Source organism: Corvus cornix, chromosome 3 (assembly GCF_000738735.6).
Source record: "Corvus cornix cornix isolate S_Up_H32 chromosome 3, ASM73873v5, whole genome shotgun sequence".
NCBI lineage: Eukaryota > Metazoa > Chordata > Aves > Passeriformes > Corvidae > Corvus > Corvus cornix.
Genome location: NC_047056.1, coordinates 52,667,372 through 52,685,083, shown reverse-complemented (window position 1 = coordinate 52,685,083; position 17,712 = coordinate 52,667,372). Strand labels below are relative to the sequence as shown.

Below are 17,712 nucleotides of genomic sequence, written 5' to 3'. Positions count from 1 at the left end.
AGGCACTAAATTTTTAGAGACAAAAGAAAGAACAAAGCTCAAGCTGGTGTTCAAATGCATGTAAGTCAATTGTACCCCGTCTTTAATGCAAGAAATTTAACTTCCACAAAACTGCACAGTAAAAACTGACAGTTTTAGAGAAAAGAATATACTTTTTTCAGGTGTGTTTAACTAGTGCTAGCTGGCAGTTTCAGCTATGTAGGGTAACATCTGAAAGTACAGGCCTGTAAGGATTAGGAATTCATCATAAATGCATGCAGGCAATGCATATGCACATCATCATTTCTCATCAAGGAAGTGATTACTTTTGCAAGTTCTTATTCTTGAGTAATTCTATCCATTATTGAAACACAGGTAAACTGGGAGAGGGTTGGGTTTTTATATTTTGTATACTTTTACATGGGTAAAACTTGCCTCTTCTTTTACAGCCTTTGTTTTTACACAGTTAACAGGGTGCTTTCTGTGGACTATTAAACAAAACATATACTTCAGTGACTAACTCTTGAAAAAAGACAAATAATCAGGAGTTGCTAGGGATCTTCAGCTTTGGCAAAGAGACAACATTTTAAGCAGAGGGTAGACTGCATCCAACTTGAAAAATTTCCAAACTCATCATGTGTCATGATTTGTAGGGATACACACACAAGCTGAAGCTTGCAAAGAAGAGGAGATAAAGGACAACAAAAAGCATGAATTGTTTCTGTTTCAGTATAGAGATTGAAAGTTTATTTTCCCTGAGTAATGTTCATGAGTGCAACATTAGTAGTCTGTAAGTTAAATCAATTCTTTCAACTGTCAGGATTTTGAGTGATGGGCCAGGTCAGGTTATTCTTTTTCCTTCCAGTAATGTTAATACACATACAAATTATACATTAAAATATTTTATTACAATACGGACACTTGGGCTCAAAATTAATACAAATTAAGATAAAATATTTACAAGGTAATGTGTACAGTGTAGCTGTTTGAACAGCATAAACAAGAGAACATCTGAAAAACCACATTCCTTTAGCATTAAGTAACAGAGAGAGCAGACCCCCAGCTCGTTCAAGAAGAACATGCATCCATTGGCAAAGGCTTTCTGAAGAATGAAAGACTTTGGAACAAGATTTGTAAAGTTAAGGGGAAAAAGATTTACTTTATAGAAAGAAAAATCTGGAGGAAGAAGAGGAAAAAAACAGTACTTCATTCTGCTGCTCTGTGCTGTTCTTAGATCACTGTCATTAGTTCTTCCCAAAACTTACACACCCCAGGCAAATGAATGGGTTTTTTAGTAACTTGCTGTAATACTGCCACCAGATGCCTTTTAGATGCAATAAAAACAATGCAGTGAATTACAGAAGAGTTTAACCACTTTTTTAATAGAAAAGTGTTCACTTACAATGTTTCTTTCAACAAATTTTTAATGGATGAAACATAATTCTGTTAGAAGAAAATATGTGCTCACTCCCACTTTCCTCAGAGTGCTCTTTCTTCTGGTCTGCCACTCCTACACCATTATAAAATTAGTAGTTGCCAGGGATTTGTTATATATACACCACCTATTTGTAAAAATGTGCAGGTCATTTCTCTAGTTGCTGAGGGGTACTAAAAGCTTCATAAACATTAGCAGCAAAATCTTTCACTTGTTCCATCATCAACAGGTCCTGGAAGAAATGTAAAAAATAATCTTCCTTAATTAAACGCATTCCCCCCTATCCTGCCTGTGCTGTAGTACAGAATTCCTAAGAAAAACACCTGGTACTCCCACAGGCACAACACGAATTTCTTACTTTAGAAAGGTTTATGAGCAGACCTGCAAGTAAAACTAAGACAAGACAAGAAGTTTGTGCTTCTGCACAGTTCAGCAGAAGGAAGAAGTTCTAGAAAAACAGTGTATTTTTGGAAGATACAAATTGACAAAAAGTTTGTTATGGCAATTGTTTTCAATTTTTTGTAAAGCCACTGAAATGAAACAGAATTATTAAAAAGAAATATACAACCTTAATTTCAAGATTTTACTTGGGATATTGTAAATAAGGCAGATTCTTACCTGAACAAAGTGACTGGGTGTTTCACTGCATACTGAATGGATCTGTCCATTTATTATGGGAATTATCTTGGCTAAAGGAAGACTGACACTGGAAAGACTAGGAAAGAACAAAAAATATTGACTTGCTCTGACATAGATGAAGCCACTAAACTGTGATTATAGAATTCTAAGTAATTACCACTTAAAAAGGAAGAATTGTAAGACTGCAAACTAAAATTTATGGATGAAGGGTTTTTTCTCCATATCAAACCTTTCCTTTTATATAGGGAAGTACCAATTCAAATTCCAGTTCATGTTCCTATTGCACTGTTTCATACTTGCTTCTCATGCAAGAGAATTATGGTTTAGCCAGTCTTCACGTGTGTGTATAAGTAGACAGGTCATAGAAGTGCCAGTCTACAATTTCACGCTATTTCAAACTAAACCAGGCTTAGGCAGATAGCCAAACTAGACTTCGGGGTATTTTAAGTGATGTAAATAGTATATATTTAAATTAAAACATAACTATCTGAAAGCCAATAGTTACTAAAATAAACATACATAAATCCAGTTATCATTCAAGGTTTTAATTTTAGTATTTGAGAAATAATATTTCAAGGATTTGAACTCAGCTTTTGGATTTGTAATGCCCTCACCACACTGCTTAAAACCAGTTAACTCGAAAACAAAAGCTATTTTTAAACAGTCTTCTAGGAGGATGTAGAAAATCCTGAATGTTACTGCATTTTATCTGCACACCAGTGAAACCTAAAGCTCCATGGGTGCTTTGGCTCCCTCTTACCTATTTACAGAGCTGTTTTGAGAAAGGTCCTTTTCAGTAGGTCTAAAAAACTCTGCCATATTGTCCAGCAGTCGACTGAATCCTCTATTTAAACATGTGCTCAAAACTGTACTGAAGTCTGGACTGAGAATAAAGAATAATAGAAAAAAAGATTTTATTTCTGGGTTTTATTTTTTTAAACTAACAAGCCCTGCAAGTATTCAGTGCTACAGGTGTGCCTCCCCTCAGAGATGATGTGTGAGCCAGACAAATGCCACTAGCACTGCCACCTCATGAAACACCAGCTCCCTCAACAACCTGAACTCTACCCTAAGATTACTAAAACGCAGATAAACCTAAAGCATTCCTCACTTCTATTTCTTACTAAGTAATAACATAGAAGGGACTGATCCTAAAAGTGCCCCCCATCCCTGGCAATGGTAATAGCTTTACCATTGGTAATACCAATACCTTATAAATGGTAAGAATAGTTTGACACTTGTCTCATTTCCCTCATATCCTACCTTTATTATAAAAGCCTCATTTTTACCAGCTCTCTGGTAAAAGGGCACATACAACCACCCTCAAAACCATGCATTAAAAATAAATTCCAATAAGCCAATACCGGTGTTCACTTTATTAAAGCAAGTAAATCCAATAAAATTACTCTCCATTTACCCTGCTTTAGCAGAAGAGAAGTACTTCTCTGTTCCTACATAACTACAGAGCATGTGAGGAAGAGAGAATAGGTCTGACTGTCAAGGACATCCTGGGTATCTTGTTAAGGCAGCATTATTTCTTAAAAAGTTTCAGAGCTCATGAATTTTGAAAATCCCAACCTACAACTGATAAATATAAAAAATTTAATTCAGAATGGCCACATTTCTCAAATGAAAAGTTGTCAGCTTTTTATATGCAAGTAATTGTCTTACATAAGTAAGTTTTCAGGAGGAGTTTAATGTGAATACTGAATATTTCTCTATACCTTTCTAGCATATCTCTAGTTTCATTCAGTAATTTAATTGTAGCAATGTCTCTTTCTGTGAGTCCACAGGCCTAGAGAAACCAAAGACAGATACTATTTAGTAAGTGCCACCAGCAACTGTAAGAGCAGAAATAGAAAAGTTGAGTATCACGGAATTAAGTCAAGATGTACAAGTGATATATAAAAGAAAATACTGTTGTAAATCAGATTCTCTATAATTTGTGTTTTAAATGGTCACTGTAGGATTTTTTTTTTAACTAAAAACCAATACTAGCAGGAATACCAAACTATTTGAGCAAGTCATCTTTCCAATTCTGACCTTCAATACTGAATTAAATGCAGCATATCAGCTTAAGTTAAAGGAATAAGTGCATGTAGTCACATGCTGAAGCTCAGGTTTCCTCGTTATACCAGTGTAATACCAACTGAAGAATGAGTTTTCTCCAGCCTGTGGTGTGGATGGAGACAAACACCTTCACAAAATTAAGAAATTAATGTTACAGCTGAGATTAGATACACTTTTCTCTTGACTCCTGTTCCTTTTTCAGCCCAAAGCATCAAAGGACTCCAGCACACCATTCTCTTGTGCACGAGCCAAGATGCTCCAACACTCCGTGAACTTCGCTGGTACTCAAGTGCAGGTGATACAATTTAGCTTAGGGCTGAGCTAAGCTGTGCTGTGTCACAGCTTCTGTCACGGGCTAAAGGCATTAACTGGGCTGCATTTCTGAGCACAAAGCTGACATTCTGAGGGTGACGCTTGTTTTCTGTCAAATCTGAAGAAAATACAACTGTGCCTAGATTAAAGAGATAAAGACACTTGATTTATGACGGAAGAGGCTTTGCCATTTATTAAAGACACAGATGCCATGGTCACTAGAGGACTGTTATGCACCCTTCCTTCTCCAAAAAAAAACCCAAATAAAAATGCAGAATGAAAAAAGGTAGGTGAAAGGAACTGAATCAAGTACCTGGCTAGCCAAGGGGTTTTCTTCATCTGGCATCAGATAATGACATAAGGGAGAGTAAGATGCAATCTGATCCAAATCTTTATGTTCCACTACTTCCCTGATATCCTTAAGTTTCTGTTCCAGTTCCAGAAGAGACAGGGTCTGCTTAAGGGAAATACTGGAAAGGAAAAAGACTACAGTACTGATTGCAAAATGAGTAACGCTGCTTTCTCCTTCTACCAAGAACATGTTTGTCGCCATCTCCGGCGGCTTGTCGGTGCTGGAGAGTGAGGTGCCGCCACCTTCCTAAGAGCACCTCCTTAGCAAAGCGCTTGGCAGGAGCACCACGCACTCACACACGCATGGATAGCTCCAGAAAATGGGTTGACGACAAAGAGCTGGGAAGGGACTTCGTATGGGGTTCCACGAGAGGAGTTTAATGCAGCCACCCTCATGAAGGGTTCCAGGGACAAAGAACACGGGAAGGTCCAGGTTTATAAACGGGAGCAGGGAGAGCATCAGGGACCAACGGTCTGAGGGCACAGGGGCGGTACACAGGCGGGACTGGGGAATGGGAGCCAATGGGAAAGTCTGAGGGAGTGCTGATGGGGCAAGGGCCAATGGGGGGAACCTGGGTGGAGAACCTTCTAGGGCATGGGACACAAAAGGTATAAAGGGGCAGGGAGGCCAACGGGCCAACCAGGGAAGCAGAACTGGGGTACATTAACATACCAAAGCAGAGCATCTTGGGGGAAGCCTTTTCTGTCACCCTAACCTGGGGAGGTTCTTTGATACTAGGGACTGTCCCACCAGTGGACTCTCTTTGTCCCTTGTACCACAGGCTCACCGGCTGCCATACATGTTCACAAGTAACAAGATTCCAATCAGCTACATGGATTTGCACTGGCAGACAGCTTGCTACAATAAAAGCATCGTTTTGAAAAAGTCAATGTGCCTGCTTTCCCCACCCAGTTCTAATAAAACTGTTTTGGGAACAGTCATCACAATAAAACTTAAAAGCTAGCCACAGAGAAATACAGGCTCTTACCTTCCAAAAACTTTATGCACAGCTTGTTTAACAATAGTTATCAACTCAGTCAGTCCTAAAAGGAAGAAAGTAAAAATTATTCTAATGATTTGTTCAAGTCTCAAAAAAAGAATTTTGTAAGTGTAGTTAGCTCATAATAAGCACCATACCATCTCCTAAAAGGTGCTGAATGCTTGATAAATATTGCTGCTGAACTTCAGGGGGAGCTAGTGGTGTCTGTGGGAAAAAAAAAAAAAACCCAACAGTTATGTAACATGTCAACAGTAGAGAACAATGTAAAAATAATTTCAAAAATCATTTCCTTAATCTTTGTAATACTCTTCAGCAAAAACATTCCCCCACTCTCTTCAACTCTGTACTGACTCTTCTTGCCTGTCAACCCCCAGGTCTGTCGTAAGTCCTTTGGCATTCTTTTCTTCAAACCTATACAGATCTCTCATCTTCAGTGGCTCAGAAAAATCTTTCACTTTTCATTCATATACAGGAAAGTCTCTTAAAAACCTGCATTGCAGGTGAAACTAGACCCTCCACCACCCCAGAAATTAAATCTAGTGGATTAGTTATTTATGCTGAAATCTAACAAAAGCTTATCGGACAGAAAAGAAGCTTCCAGAAACCAAGACAGGATTCCAGTTTGTCCCAATGGAATGCTTCAGAGTTGACCCTGTCAACCCACTTCTCTATTGAGAAACTAACAGAAAGGAAACATGTTTCTAGTCCAAACTCATCTTGCCCTTCTAAAACAGCTTTTTCAGGTTTTACAAAATGAAGCATGACCTCAGTCAACTCTGGCCTTCCTAATGAAAGCTTTTCTCCATCCTGCCTTGACATGCTGCTGTTCCTTGACTCTCAGCAGGAGCTATCACGGGGGGCAGATAAGAACTAATCAGCTTGTATCCATTATTTTTAGATATGCCATCCAGCAATTTGCAGGTCCCACTCCCTACAACAGGTACTTCCTTACAGTGGGATTAATCTATTTTTATTGAGCAGTGATACACTACATCAACAAAATACAGGTCTTCCACCTTGCTTGCCCCCACCAACAGACATTTAGATAGATGGCCTTTTGGAGTTAAACCAAATAGCCAAAATTTCAAAGACAACATTTTTCTTCTTTAATCTCAGAAAAATTTAACTGGAGGAATTAATGTATGTACTAGGAAGACCTAATAATACATATACTTTTGCTTACATATTCATACAGATCATTCACACAATATTACCATTTCACAAAAAATTAAAGCAAAGAAATAATTTCATGCTCAGATAGAAAGAAGCCTTTTTCAAGCAAGACAAATGCAGACAAAAGGTATTCTTCAATATTGCAGGTATTCAGGTAAGCAACAGTATCACCACATCATCCAAATTTAGATCCTGTCAAAGGACATCAATATATCATACTGCCAGTAATGCTTGCATATACCCCACTCTTGTAAGCACCCTTGGTTTCATTCCAATACTCCTAAGCTATGCCCTTTTTATCTCACCAAATAATCCTTTCCCTTCCAAGGAAGTGCAAGTGCTACCTCTGAAACAAAGCAAGACCCTTACTGTGCCGTTCTTGCCGAGCGCGGCGTTATCCAGGTAGATGTAACCGCCGATGATGTTTAACTGGACCCGCAAGAGAACCACCAGCATACAGGTGCTGTACACAGCGACAATACTTCGTGTGAAACCTTGGAAAGACAGAACAGAGTAACTGCAAAGTCAGGGAAATGGGGATGAGTCAAGGGAGAGAGTGCTCTCCAAGACTCACAAGTGCTGATGACTTTTAAATATGCAGTCACATTTCTCTCACTGGTTGTCATAACACGTTTTCACAACACATACCCAAGATGGTCATGAGTCTAATGTGCTGGATCTACATCTAAAGTGTCCCATTTAAAGTCCTATATTAATATTATTTTGCACATTACACAAGTTATGTTGAGAAAATAAAAATCATACAAGTTTTTCCAGAAGGAAAATGTTTAGTGTCAAAATCATCTTTCTTCATTAGGCCAGGAAATACACAGTCTATGTTAGCCCTCATCATGCAATTCGGACCCAACTGCATCTTGTCAAAAAAGTTACCTAAGACAGAAGCAGCTAAGATCTAAAGGAGGAAAATTAAAATGAGCATCAGCTACCAGCCAGTAGGCAATGAGGGTGTAGAGAAGAAGCATCATGAATAGATACAGAGATGGGAAGAAAGGATTCAGATCAAAAGTAGGATTTGTAAAGGTGTTATGAAAAGGAGAAAAAACCAAAAGTAGTATTTCACTGCATAATTATCTGAGTTTACTTTTTCCTTCTCTTCCGCTGCTTCCATCAGCCAATAAATACAAAGATGATGCAAAGGTTTCATGACCACTGCTATAGTGGTTCTCTCCAACAGGTTCAAAAAAAGGGAACTGCTGGCCATGTAAGGGCTGGCCTACATTTCTGATTGAATTTCTACTACATCCAGCACAGAATTCCTGAAACTAGTTTCATTTTATTGCAATGGCACAGAAAGGTCTCACAAAGTTTCACTGAGTAGAGTAGCAGGAAGGCAAATGAAATTCTTCACCTTCGTCTCTGAGCTTCTAGCTTCCCATGGGGCTAAGAAAAGTTCCTTCGTGAAAAGCCTTTGGGGGTGCAGGGGCAGGGAGGAGGTTTGCCATGTGTGTTACACTATCTTCATATCTACTGAAACAACCCAGTGTAAAGTTGTTTTAAATGGTGTAAAAGACATTTTAAATCTAAGCTAAATAATTATGCAGATGTAATCTTTCATTTCCACTTACTTATTATCTTTAAATCCTCCCATATTTCTAACTTGTTTGCTGGCCTGTGGGAAAAATAAATGGAAATATTAAGAATTATATTTTACTTGGAAATTAACAAGTATGTTAAATGACACAGCAGTGCTCTAAGGCGAGCTTATTTAGCTACCATAATTATTCAAATAATATCCAGGTCTATATCTCGTTCAAGAAAGGCCTTGTTCAAGAAAGCAGTATATAAACAACACACTATAAAGGCACGGAAAAGATATTCAAACCTTGATCTAGAAATGTAGCATTTAGTGATGTCAATTACACACTTACATGATCAGTTCTGAGTTACTACAGTATGCAGTCAGAAAAAGCCACTGATGGTATAAACTGGTCTTTTCTGGGGCCTTGACTCTCTATGTATTTAATGTAGACTCAGTCCAGCAGGACTTCCTGTGTATAATAAATGCAGGATCAGAATTTCTATTTCCTACTTTCTTGCAAGAATTACCATTGCCTGACGTGTTTAAAGTTTATATTTGATCATCAAAAACCAAAGAGATCACAACCATCTGTGGAAAGGAAATCTTGCACCGTCCACACCAATACATGTTGATCTTTTCTCTTTTGTTGAGGTGTGTTCACTTCTTTGACCTGACCAATTCCTAGAAGTTTATGTTCTGCAGTCAACAACGCAAGACTGTCAATTGCATAGATACACCTGCCTGAAGTACACTGCATATTTATAACTACTATCCAGAGGTAATCATAGCAACACAGCAGCAGTAGCAGGAATAAGAGCAAGCTAACATCCAAAATTTTCACCAGCCATTCTCACCTGTTAAGCACTGTCAGTAAAGAATGGCTACAGTTTGTCTATTGTGGAAGGCATACATTGTAAAAGTCATTTAGGGAAACCTTTGCTAATTTCTCAGGATCAGAATTAACACTTAAATATTTAGAGCCAAGAGTTCAAATTAACCTATACTTTACAGTAACCTAGTTTACCAAAAAAACTCCCAAACCCCAGCACTTCTCACTAGAAATCATTTCTCTTTACAGGCACAACAGGTGCACTTTGGCAGTAGTTTGAACATTCTATCACTTACACAAAGAATTTTTAAGTTCACCACTATCAAATAATGTGAATAAACTATTATCTACAACTCTAAAAATTAGAGAGATTAAATAAACAATAGCTGAAAGAGATACAAGGACCCACGGCAAACACAAAACCAATCTGCACACTTTTCACAAGCTACTCTGTGCAGGTTTTTAAAGCTTTGCTAAAGCAAAACAAAGGAAGGACTTCGTAAAAAATACTGTAATATTTCTATACATAAAACATATAATGGGACTCAAAGCTATAGTTGTTACTTATCAGGGGTAAGTTCTCCATGCAGAATGAAGAGAGACAGAGAAGCCAATATATCATCAGCCAACTACACTTGCACATTTTACATCAAAACATTTCCTAGAGCTCATGCTTACGGAGCTTCTCCTTACAGGGTAAGGCAGCAGCCAGATAACAGTTGAAGTCTGCAAATATTAAGCCTAACAGTATAAATTATTTGTTCAGTCTTCATCTCCTGCAATTTACTAAGACTCAGCTGCTACTAAAAACTCAACTTTTACTTCATGTTTATTTATTTGGAAGGCCATTACTTGCTACGAAAGCAAAGGACAATGCAAACAGAAACCAGAGGTTTGGAATAAAGCTAAGTGCTGAAGAGGTGGTAGATGAGCAACATCTGCAAGGCTGCAGAAGCAGGGACTTCACCTTATCTTATCCAATCACTGGGCTCTAAAAAGAGGAGGACAGACCGAGCAAGAGTATCTGTGGTCTTGGATGCTGTTCCCTCTTCAAAAATTTCTCTAGAAGCCAGAAGACTTCAGCCTCCTTACACCCCTGGCCACCCCAAATTTAAGGAATTGAATGGATTTTAAGTTAAAGATTATTACCTACCTGTAATATATGATAATATAGATCCATAACATGTTAAGCCACACCACAGATTATGTGAGAAAAATAATACATCTTCAGGGACATGAAGAAAGGTAAATCTCTACATCTGCTCTTTTGTATATTCAACAACAACAGCACTTAAAGGTCTGGAGACATTTGACTGATCTTCTCAAATGGAAGTGGAAAGCAAAGAAATCTATACCTCCATGCGTAGCAGAGCTTCTTCAAAGAATCACTTCAAAGTGGAGTGAGCTTTGATGGCTGATTCCATTATCTGTACCTTCACAACCCCCTCCCTACATTTCAGTTCAAAACTTTCAAGCATCCAGTTAAAACTTTCTCAGTGTAAGCCAAAATAAGAAGCATTAAGACACAAATTCCACTGTAAGATACACTCTAAATGGTCATCCATGCTTACAGAATGTTGATATAACGAGCATTAAAAAAAAATTCTGTTTTCATAAGTGCATACCAATAACAAGAAAAAAGCTTAATCTCTATTTTCACTAGGATTGTGGGAATTCAGAGGTGCATCATTGTATCCCGTGACTGTTTCAACTGGTCAAAAAAGTTAGACATAGCAGGTGTATTTTGATAAAAGAATGCTTACTACAGAGAACAAACTAAGGTATCATATGTCTTCACCACTGAACAAAGGATTACAAACTGTTGCAGACTACTTGCTGCACAGTTCTGATGACATATGTGGTGATCCACAAGCTCTTTTGTTCATTCAGTTTAATTTTTTCATTGAATAAGACTTCTATTATGATAAATACATTTATATCATTAGAATTGACCTTTCCCAATTCCTCATTGTTTGGGGTAAATACTATTCAGTAACAGTTGCAAATCCTCAGATAGTTTATTACAAAAACATCATTCAGGCTGCAATTCCCCCTTTAAATCACGCTGCTCTGCTGTGAAGTTTTTGGACTGAAAAAAACAGTGACTGAATACGTAACCTATTAAATGCTGGACAGCTGAAGTTATAGGTGTATAAATAAACTAGTGGGAGGTAAACTAGAAAGACAGTCTAGAGTGAGTCAGAAATCCTGTGTTAACTGCCTACATAATACTTTTACTCTGTGCCATATGCCAAGCAATTTACATTTAAGGTACGCCATTATGCACTTTACGTATTTAAAAATAGGCTATTTGTTCCTGCAGTTGTAAGGAATTCCAAGATGTTTTCTGACAGGGAAGCGTTTCTGTTAATGTATGATATGTCCCTATTAGTTCTACTTCAATAATAAAATTTAAAAAATTACTTCTCATCACTTACATGCCTTTTCAATCTCATCTTGGATACTTTCCACTACTACTCATGTCTGAACTTGGTAAGATTACATAAACATTTTTACAAACACAACATCAACAACTCACACAAAATATTCTGTTCTGTTTAGAGGACTAGATCCTCTAAGTACTTTTATCTACCTATCTTACACCCACTTCAACAAAAAACATGGCTCTCACTGCAGCACCTTAAAGGAGGTATTATTTCCTGTAATTTTTGGAAAATGCCAGCCATACCTATCAAAATACAACTAACATGACAAAATATTTACATAGTGATTTCAAAATACCTTAAGACTAATGATTCAATGGGACACTGAACCAAAATTCTGCATGTTCTCTACATTATATAATTTGAAAAAAACTTGTCATCAAAACAAGTGGAGTTCAATGCATTTAAAACAGTCTTACCTATTTTTAAGAAGAGATGTGAGACTCTCAGAGTTTAACTGATGCATTAAGGCATCCTTCAATGTTGGGAGCATTGACAGTACTGTTATTAAAAGAAGAAAACCAAACAACAAAACCTGTCAACATCAACAAGAAAAACCCCACCATAAACCCATCCTCAGTTCACATTGAACAGGTGCTATAGGATGTACATCCCATTGCTCAACAAGCAAAACTGGGAGAACAAGTGAAATAGGAAATCCCAGGAGTACTCAGAAGTGCAGTAACCTGTGTGCCTCTCACAAGCTGGGGCACAATGCTGCTCTTACATGGCCATGTGGTTTTACTGGCTCGAGATGCAAATGTGTACTCACATCCTGCATATACATGCCTCCAACTCCCCAGAAAAAAAATCGGCTGACAACCTACACTACTGCATTTCTCCCAGTGAGAAGAAAAAGATCTGAGGTTTATTTTGTCTGATGAGAACTGGAGAAAGGTATGTTCTAAATGAGAGAAAGCTAGTGGGAAAAAATGCTTTACTTTCAGAACAATGTCTGATCGGCTGTTACATGATGGAACAGGAAATAAAAAACATGATAAATAATAAGAACAAAGTATGAAAAATCTTGTCAGGAATGCATGCTGCCAAACACAAGATACTTTGTACAAAGAACGGCAAACAAAAACTTAGTCCTTGCAGCAAGATCACTCCCAGCAGTACAAAATGGAGAAGATGAAAATTAAATACCAATTGTTCAGGGTAAACAGGTTGAACTTACAGCCACCCAAGAAGCCATTACAAATTTCAACAGAAAAAGAAAATGCTGCCTAATTTGTTTAATAAAAATAGTTTTGAATGGCCTGTATTTACAATGGCAAGGAATTTTTTAAAACTCTTCTCTGTCATCTCCTTTCCAAAAATCTTAAGACTGGTGCTGTAAGTACTTTCACTTTTTGCTCTCCGGCTAGTAAGGTACCTTCTAACTGAGTAGGAAACTGATGGGCTGATGTGCTTCTTATTAAAAATTACCCAGCAAGTTCTCCATGTTGCTTACTAACAATGTGCTATAATGAATAAAACAATCCTGCTGTAAATTCAGTATTGTTTGAATCTGAGTGCTATTTCACACCTCAACACCACATGCAGATTAACGCAAAAGGATCCTGAAGTGACAAAAAAATTGTAACCTGCATGTGTACTTGTATGTGTATTGATGCGTAAGCGTTCAGATGTCCCCTAAGATCCCTTTAATCCTCTACTCTTCAGACTCTCTTTATTTGCAAAACAACTCTATTTATGCACCAGTATTTAATTAAGATTTTGAATTTACCTACATTTCTTATTCCTCTTCCATCCTGACAATATGTAGCATAAATCCCTGAACACCTCCCCCTTTTTGAGAACAGTAGCTTTTTCCTTATCTTACCTGTCATATTGCACGTCCTCTGATTACTTTCAAAATGGTACTGCCTTCGTGCTTGGGCGATGTACTCAGCTGCCTCTCGTTCTTGGATTTCTCTGATTTTCTTCTGCCCATATTTTCCCAGTAAATAGACTCCTACAGAGAAATATCCATATTAGAAGGTGCTTTTAAAAAGTGAGAAAGGTCCCTTAACCCTTTTTCTTCGATTTTAAAGCATAAGGGTGCATAGTGGGGTTTTTTTTTGGATATGAGGGTCTTGAGTATTTTAATAATTATTGACAAAGAAATACTCAGAAAGAATGTTTTCAAAATTAATTAAAAGGTCAAGGCTAATGACTTGAATCAGAAGAAACTTTCCTGATTAGAGGTATCTTGCCATTCACAGAGGACATTTTTGGTACTACTGCAATGTGAACAACTAGTACAGAAGAGACTGAAACGAAAAAGAGAAACAATGTAGGGTAAGAAAAACAAAGAATAGAGAAAACAAACAGAAATGCATAAGCCTAGAGATGGATGAAAAATTGAATTTTTTAAAAGATATATTTCTAAAATTAGCAGAAGTTAGAGATAAAACTCAAGTACTAAAGATCATGTAAGAGAAAAATCTTATAGATCAACACTTCCTTCATTTGGTCTTGAAACTTCTGTAGGAAGAACCTTAGCTTCAAGGGGGCTTGACTGTGGCTCCTCTTTTTTTACCACACCTGGTTCCTACTTTCCAGCCACACTCTTCTTCTCTTGAGAGTCTGACCATCCCTCCTCGCCCTCATTATGAATCTTTGTTTCCATAAAGACAGACCAAAAATTTTTGCTTTGCATTTTCACCTCTTCCAACCTACATCCCTCTGCAGTTTCCCCCAACAGCCTGTCCCACATCACCACGGGTTCAGATATCTATCCAGGCTGCCCACAGCCCTCTTCCCATCTTTCCTCATCTCTGCTCCCTTTTCTAAGCCATTCCTCAAGACACCACTACACCTTCTAGGCTTATCCTCAGCACCTCTGCCCACTCTAAGTTGCTTTCCATTAATTTCTCCCCCTCCACCTGGGCCTTCTTATAGCACCTCCCGTGTGTCAGGTTCATCTGCTGCCTCCCATATGCACTGGCAGCAGCAGTTACCTACTTAGGTGTGCAACAAGCACTTCCTATGCTCTCTCATGAAAGGTTTGGAGAGGGGATGGAGACAAGGGAGGAACAAACCCATGCAAAAAGACTATTGTACAAGTTAATAATCTTTTCTCTGTGTGGACTAATACTCTGATTACTGAAACTCATCTACAGAGAGCCAGCTCCAAATCTGTCAGGTCAATAATGGCACACAAAAGAAATCTGAATAACAAATCAAGTATTTTTAAATTTTTTTCCTCAAAGTACTTTCTAAAGTTGTAAACACACAAAGTTTTCTTCAAAGTTCAATTTTCACATTTAGAAGTCAGTATTTGAACAAATGAGGCATTTAATAGTTGCTGAAAGCCGGAAGTTTCAAAATTAATTTTATAAACCAAATCTACAAAAACTAAAAAAAACCCCAAAAAACAAAAAAAACCCAACCAAAAACAAACAAACAAACAAAACCCATAAACAAACCCAAACCTGGCAAGATTTTGAATTCAGCTACATTTTTTAGGTTATTAAAACCTTCCAAAATATTCTCCAAAACTATCATCAGTGCTTGAAAAGGCTTGTCAACTTTGTGCTCCAATGTCCATGGTTGTAAAAAAATCCAGCTATTCATACTGGCATTATGTTTGCTCATAGGCAACTACAAGCCAGACCAGTCTGGAACAACCACAGTCACTTCCATTTCCCAAAAGCCTCATAAAACAGAAATGGGTAAATCTCTCCCTCACTTCAGCCTTTAGGCAGACTGACCATTTGCCATATGGAATATTCACTTCATTAGATGCAAACTTTAATATTATTATTATGGGCCCATATATGACAAATGTGATCTCACCATTAAATTGTTAACCAAAAATGAGACTTCACAATCAAGATTATTTTCATCTAAAATGTTACCAATTCCTGCTAAGAATATCTATTCAGAATACAACTGTCAGGTTACTTATTTTTTTCAGCTAATATACTGGAACAGAAACAATTTTTTTAGCATTAGTGATCAGTTCTTGAACACAAGGTATTTCCAATCATTTTACCCCACCACATTTTTCACATTACATTAACATATAGTCATTTGTCCAAATGACTAGTTTTGTTTACTTTTCTGCACCCCAAAATAAATCCTTTTAACTCCAGGTTTTGTGGGCGAAAAGTCATAAGTATAAAAAAATACCCTTCCTGAATGTAGACAGGACATAGCAGACATGCAAACAGTTCAAGAAGAATCATGTGCATGCCCTGGAGTGATGTACTGGAGCAGCAGCTTTGAGATTGAGACAGCTAATTGCTTAACACTTGATTGTTAAGGCTGTGTGCCTACGCTGTACTAAGAGCTGCCATGCCCGGTGAGGGCACAGCAGGGCAGCAGCAGTCACCCAGGTTTAACAAGGAGTCTCCAGAAAAAAACACTTGTCCAAAACAATGCAACACCAGCTCCTAAGTCTCATTTTTCCCTCCCTTCCCTGAACTAAGCTATAACTTTGACCCACTGTTAACAGATGTTGCTTAATCCAGGATTATCCTCTTCTCTGGAATGCGATGCATTAGTTAACCAAGGTAAAAGCTGCACCACCCACCCACCCGCCTTAGCAAACCCACCAAACAACAGCAATCTTGAGGTTTGGTTGTCAGCAGCAGACTATCTGTGTTACCAACTGCTTGGCTTGTAAGTGCCTCTAAGTCGCCTGGAGGATGCAGCACTTCACTTGTGAAATTCAAGTCTCAGTTGTGACAGTGAACTTCTGCCCACTACGCTCGTTCCTGACAACAGCAGCAGAGCCTCTGCAAGACTCTGGCTTATGAGACATGTCAAGGAGCTGCCAACCGGGGGGTTGGCTTGCATGGGTGTTTGCATTTTTCTTTAGGACAACCATGTGTATCTATATTAGTATGTTGCATTAATTCTGAGGACTTGACAATAATACAGACTTCTTCTAAGAAGTCCAGAATGAATGCATCACACAAAAACATCATCACATGGAGCTGGAGGCAGGACCAGAGAAAGCCACATCCAAAAACTGCCATGATGTCAAGTCAGCTAACAAACCTGTAAAAAACTAAGCTGGTATTTTGAAAGTCTCATTATAAACATGCAAAGTCAACACCAGCTTTTTATAATAACTAATATAACTTAATTTTACCTCTCAGTATGGGATAGGAGGTCTGCAAAAAGCTGCAGCAGCAAGATTTACTCATGTCTAATTAGCTAAACTATTGTATAGATGGAACTTCATACTAAATCTTCCCATAAGTTTCATACAAAACCAGGAATTAAGAAAATTCAGAAATAGTGAGACTGTCTATGAGATAATTCCTATGGAAGCCTTTTTCTATCTTTATCAGAATGGGAACTATACAAAATGCTACAGTCTCAACACATCTGATTTGGAGGAGTCAGAAAAAGATGAGTGATAAAAACAAGGATTACATCAGCTGATATTAGATCCTTCAAGTACAAGAACCTCAGTAAGGATCTCAAACTACAATTCATACTGTGTTACAATTGATCTAGAAAGAGAAACGTATTTACATTTGTACGGGCTGTCTGTGCTGGATTTGGCTGGGATTGAGTTTTCTTCATAGTAGCTGGGAACAGTGTTGCTAATAGAGAGATATTTTTCTAATTGCTGAGCAAAGTACACAAAGTCAAGGCCTTTTCTGCCTATCACACCACCCCACCAGCAAGGAGGCTGGGGGTCACAAGGAGTTGGGAGGAAAGACAGCCAGGACAGCTGATCCCAAAAGATCCAAGGGACATGCCACGTCATAGGATGTCATGCTTAGCAGGAAAATTTGGGGCGCAAATGGGGAGAGGGGGTGCACTGCTCAGGGACTGCTGGGCATCAGTCAAGCCTGATTCTCCTCATCATCCCACCAGGGAGGGATGAGTGTGTCTGTGTGTCTCTATGTGTGTGTGAGGAAAAGGCTCTGTGGTGCTTTAGTTGCTGGCTGGGGAATGCCCTGGGGTCTACAGCACCCATATCCTGTGGA

General features: G+C 38.2%; 1 protein-coding gene across 1 annotated transcript in view; it reads right to left on the bottom strand.

Moving 5' to 3' along the window:
* Positions 1 to 868: 868 nt before the first annotated feature.
* PEX3 (peroxisomal biogenesis factor 3) overlaps positions 869 to 17,712 on the bottom strand; it is a 21,043-nt gene continuing 4,199 nt past the window's right edge. The window contains exons 2-12 of the mRNA XM_039568138.1: positions 13,602 to 13,733; positions 12,193 to 12,274; positions 8,547 to 8,590; positions 7,330 to 7,454; positions 5,925 to 5,991; positions 5,776 to 5,830; positions 4,749 to 4,905; positions 3,778 to 3,848; positions 2,814 to 2,936; positions 2,033 to 2,129; positions 869 to 1,646 (exon numbers count right to left, since the gene is read on the bottom strand). Coding sequence (XP_039424072.1) covers positions 1,563 to 1,646; positions 2,033 to 2,129; positions 2,814 to 2,936; positions 3,778 to 3,848; positions 4,749 to 4,905; positions 5,776 to 5,830; positions 5,925 to 5,991; positions 7,330 to 7,454; positions 8,547 to 8,590; positions 12,193 to 12,274; positions 13,602 to 13,733 — 1,037 coding nt within the window. The 3' untranslated portion in view covers positions 869 to 1,562. The remainder of the gene's footprint in view (positions 1,647 to 2,032; positions 2,130 to 2,813; positions 2,937 to 3,777; positions 3,849 to 4,748; positions 4,906 to 5,775; positions 5,831 to 5,924; positions 5,992 to 7,329; positions 7,455 to 8,546; positions 8,591 to 12,192; positions 12,275 to 13,601; positions 13,734 to 17,712) is intronic.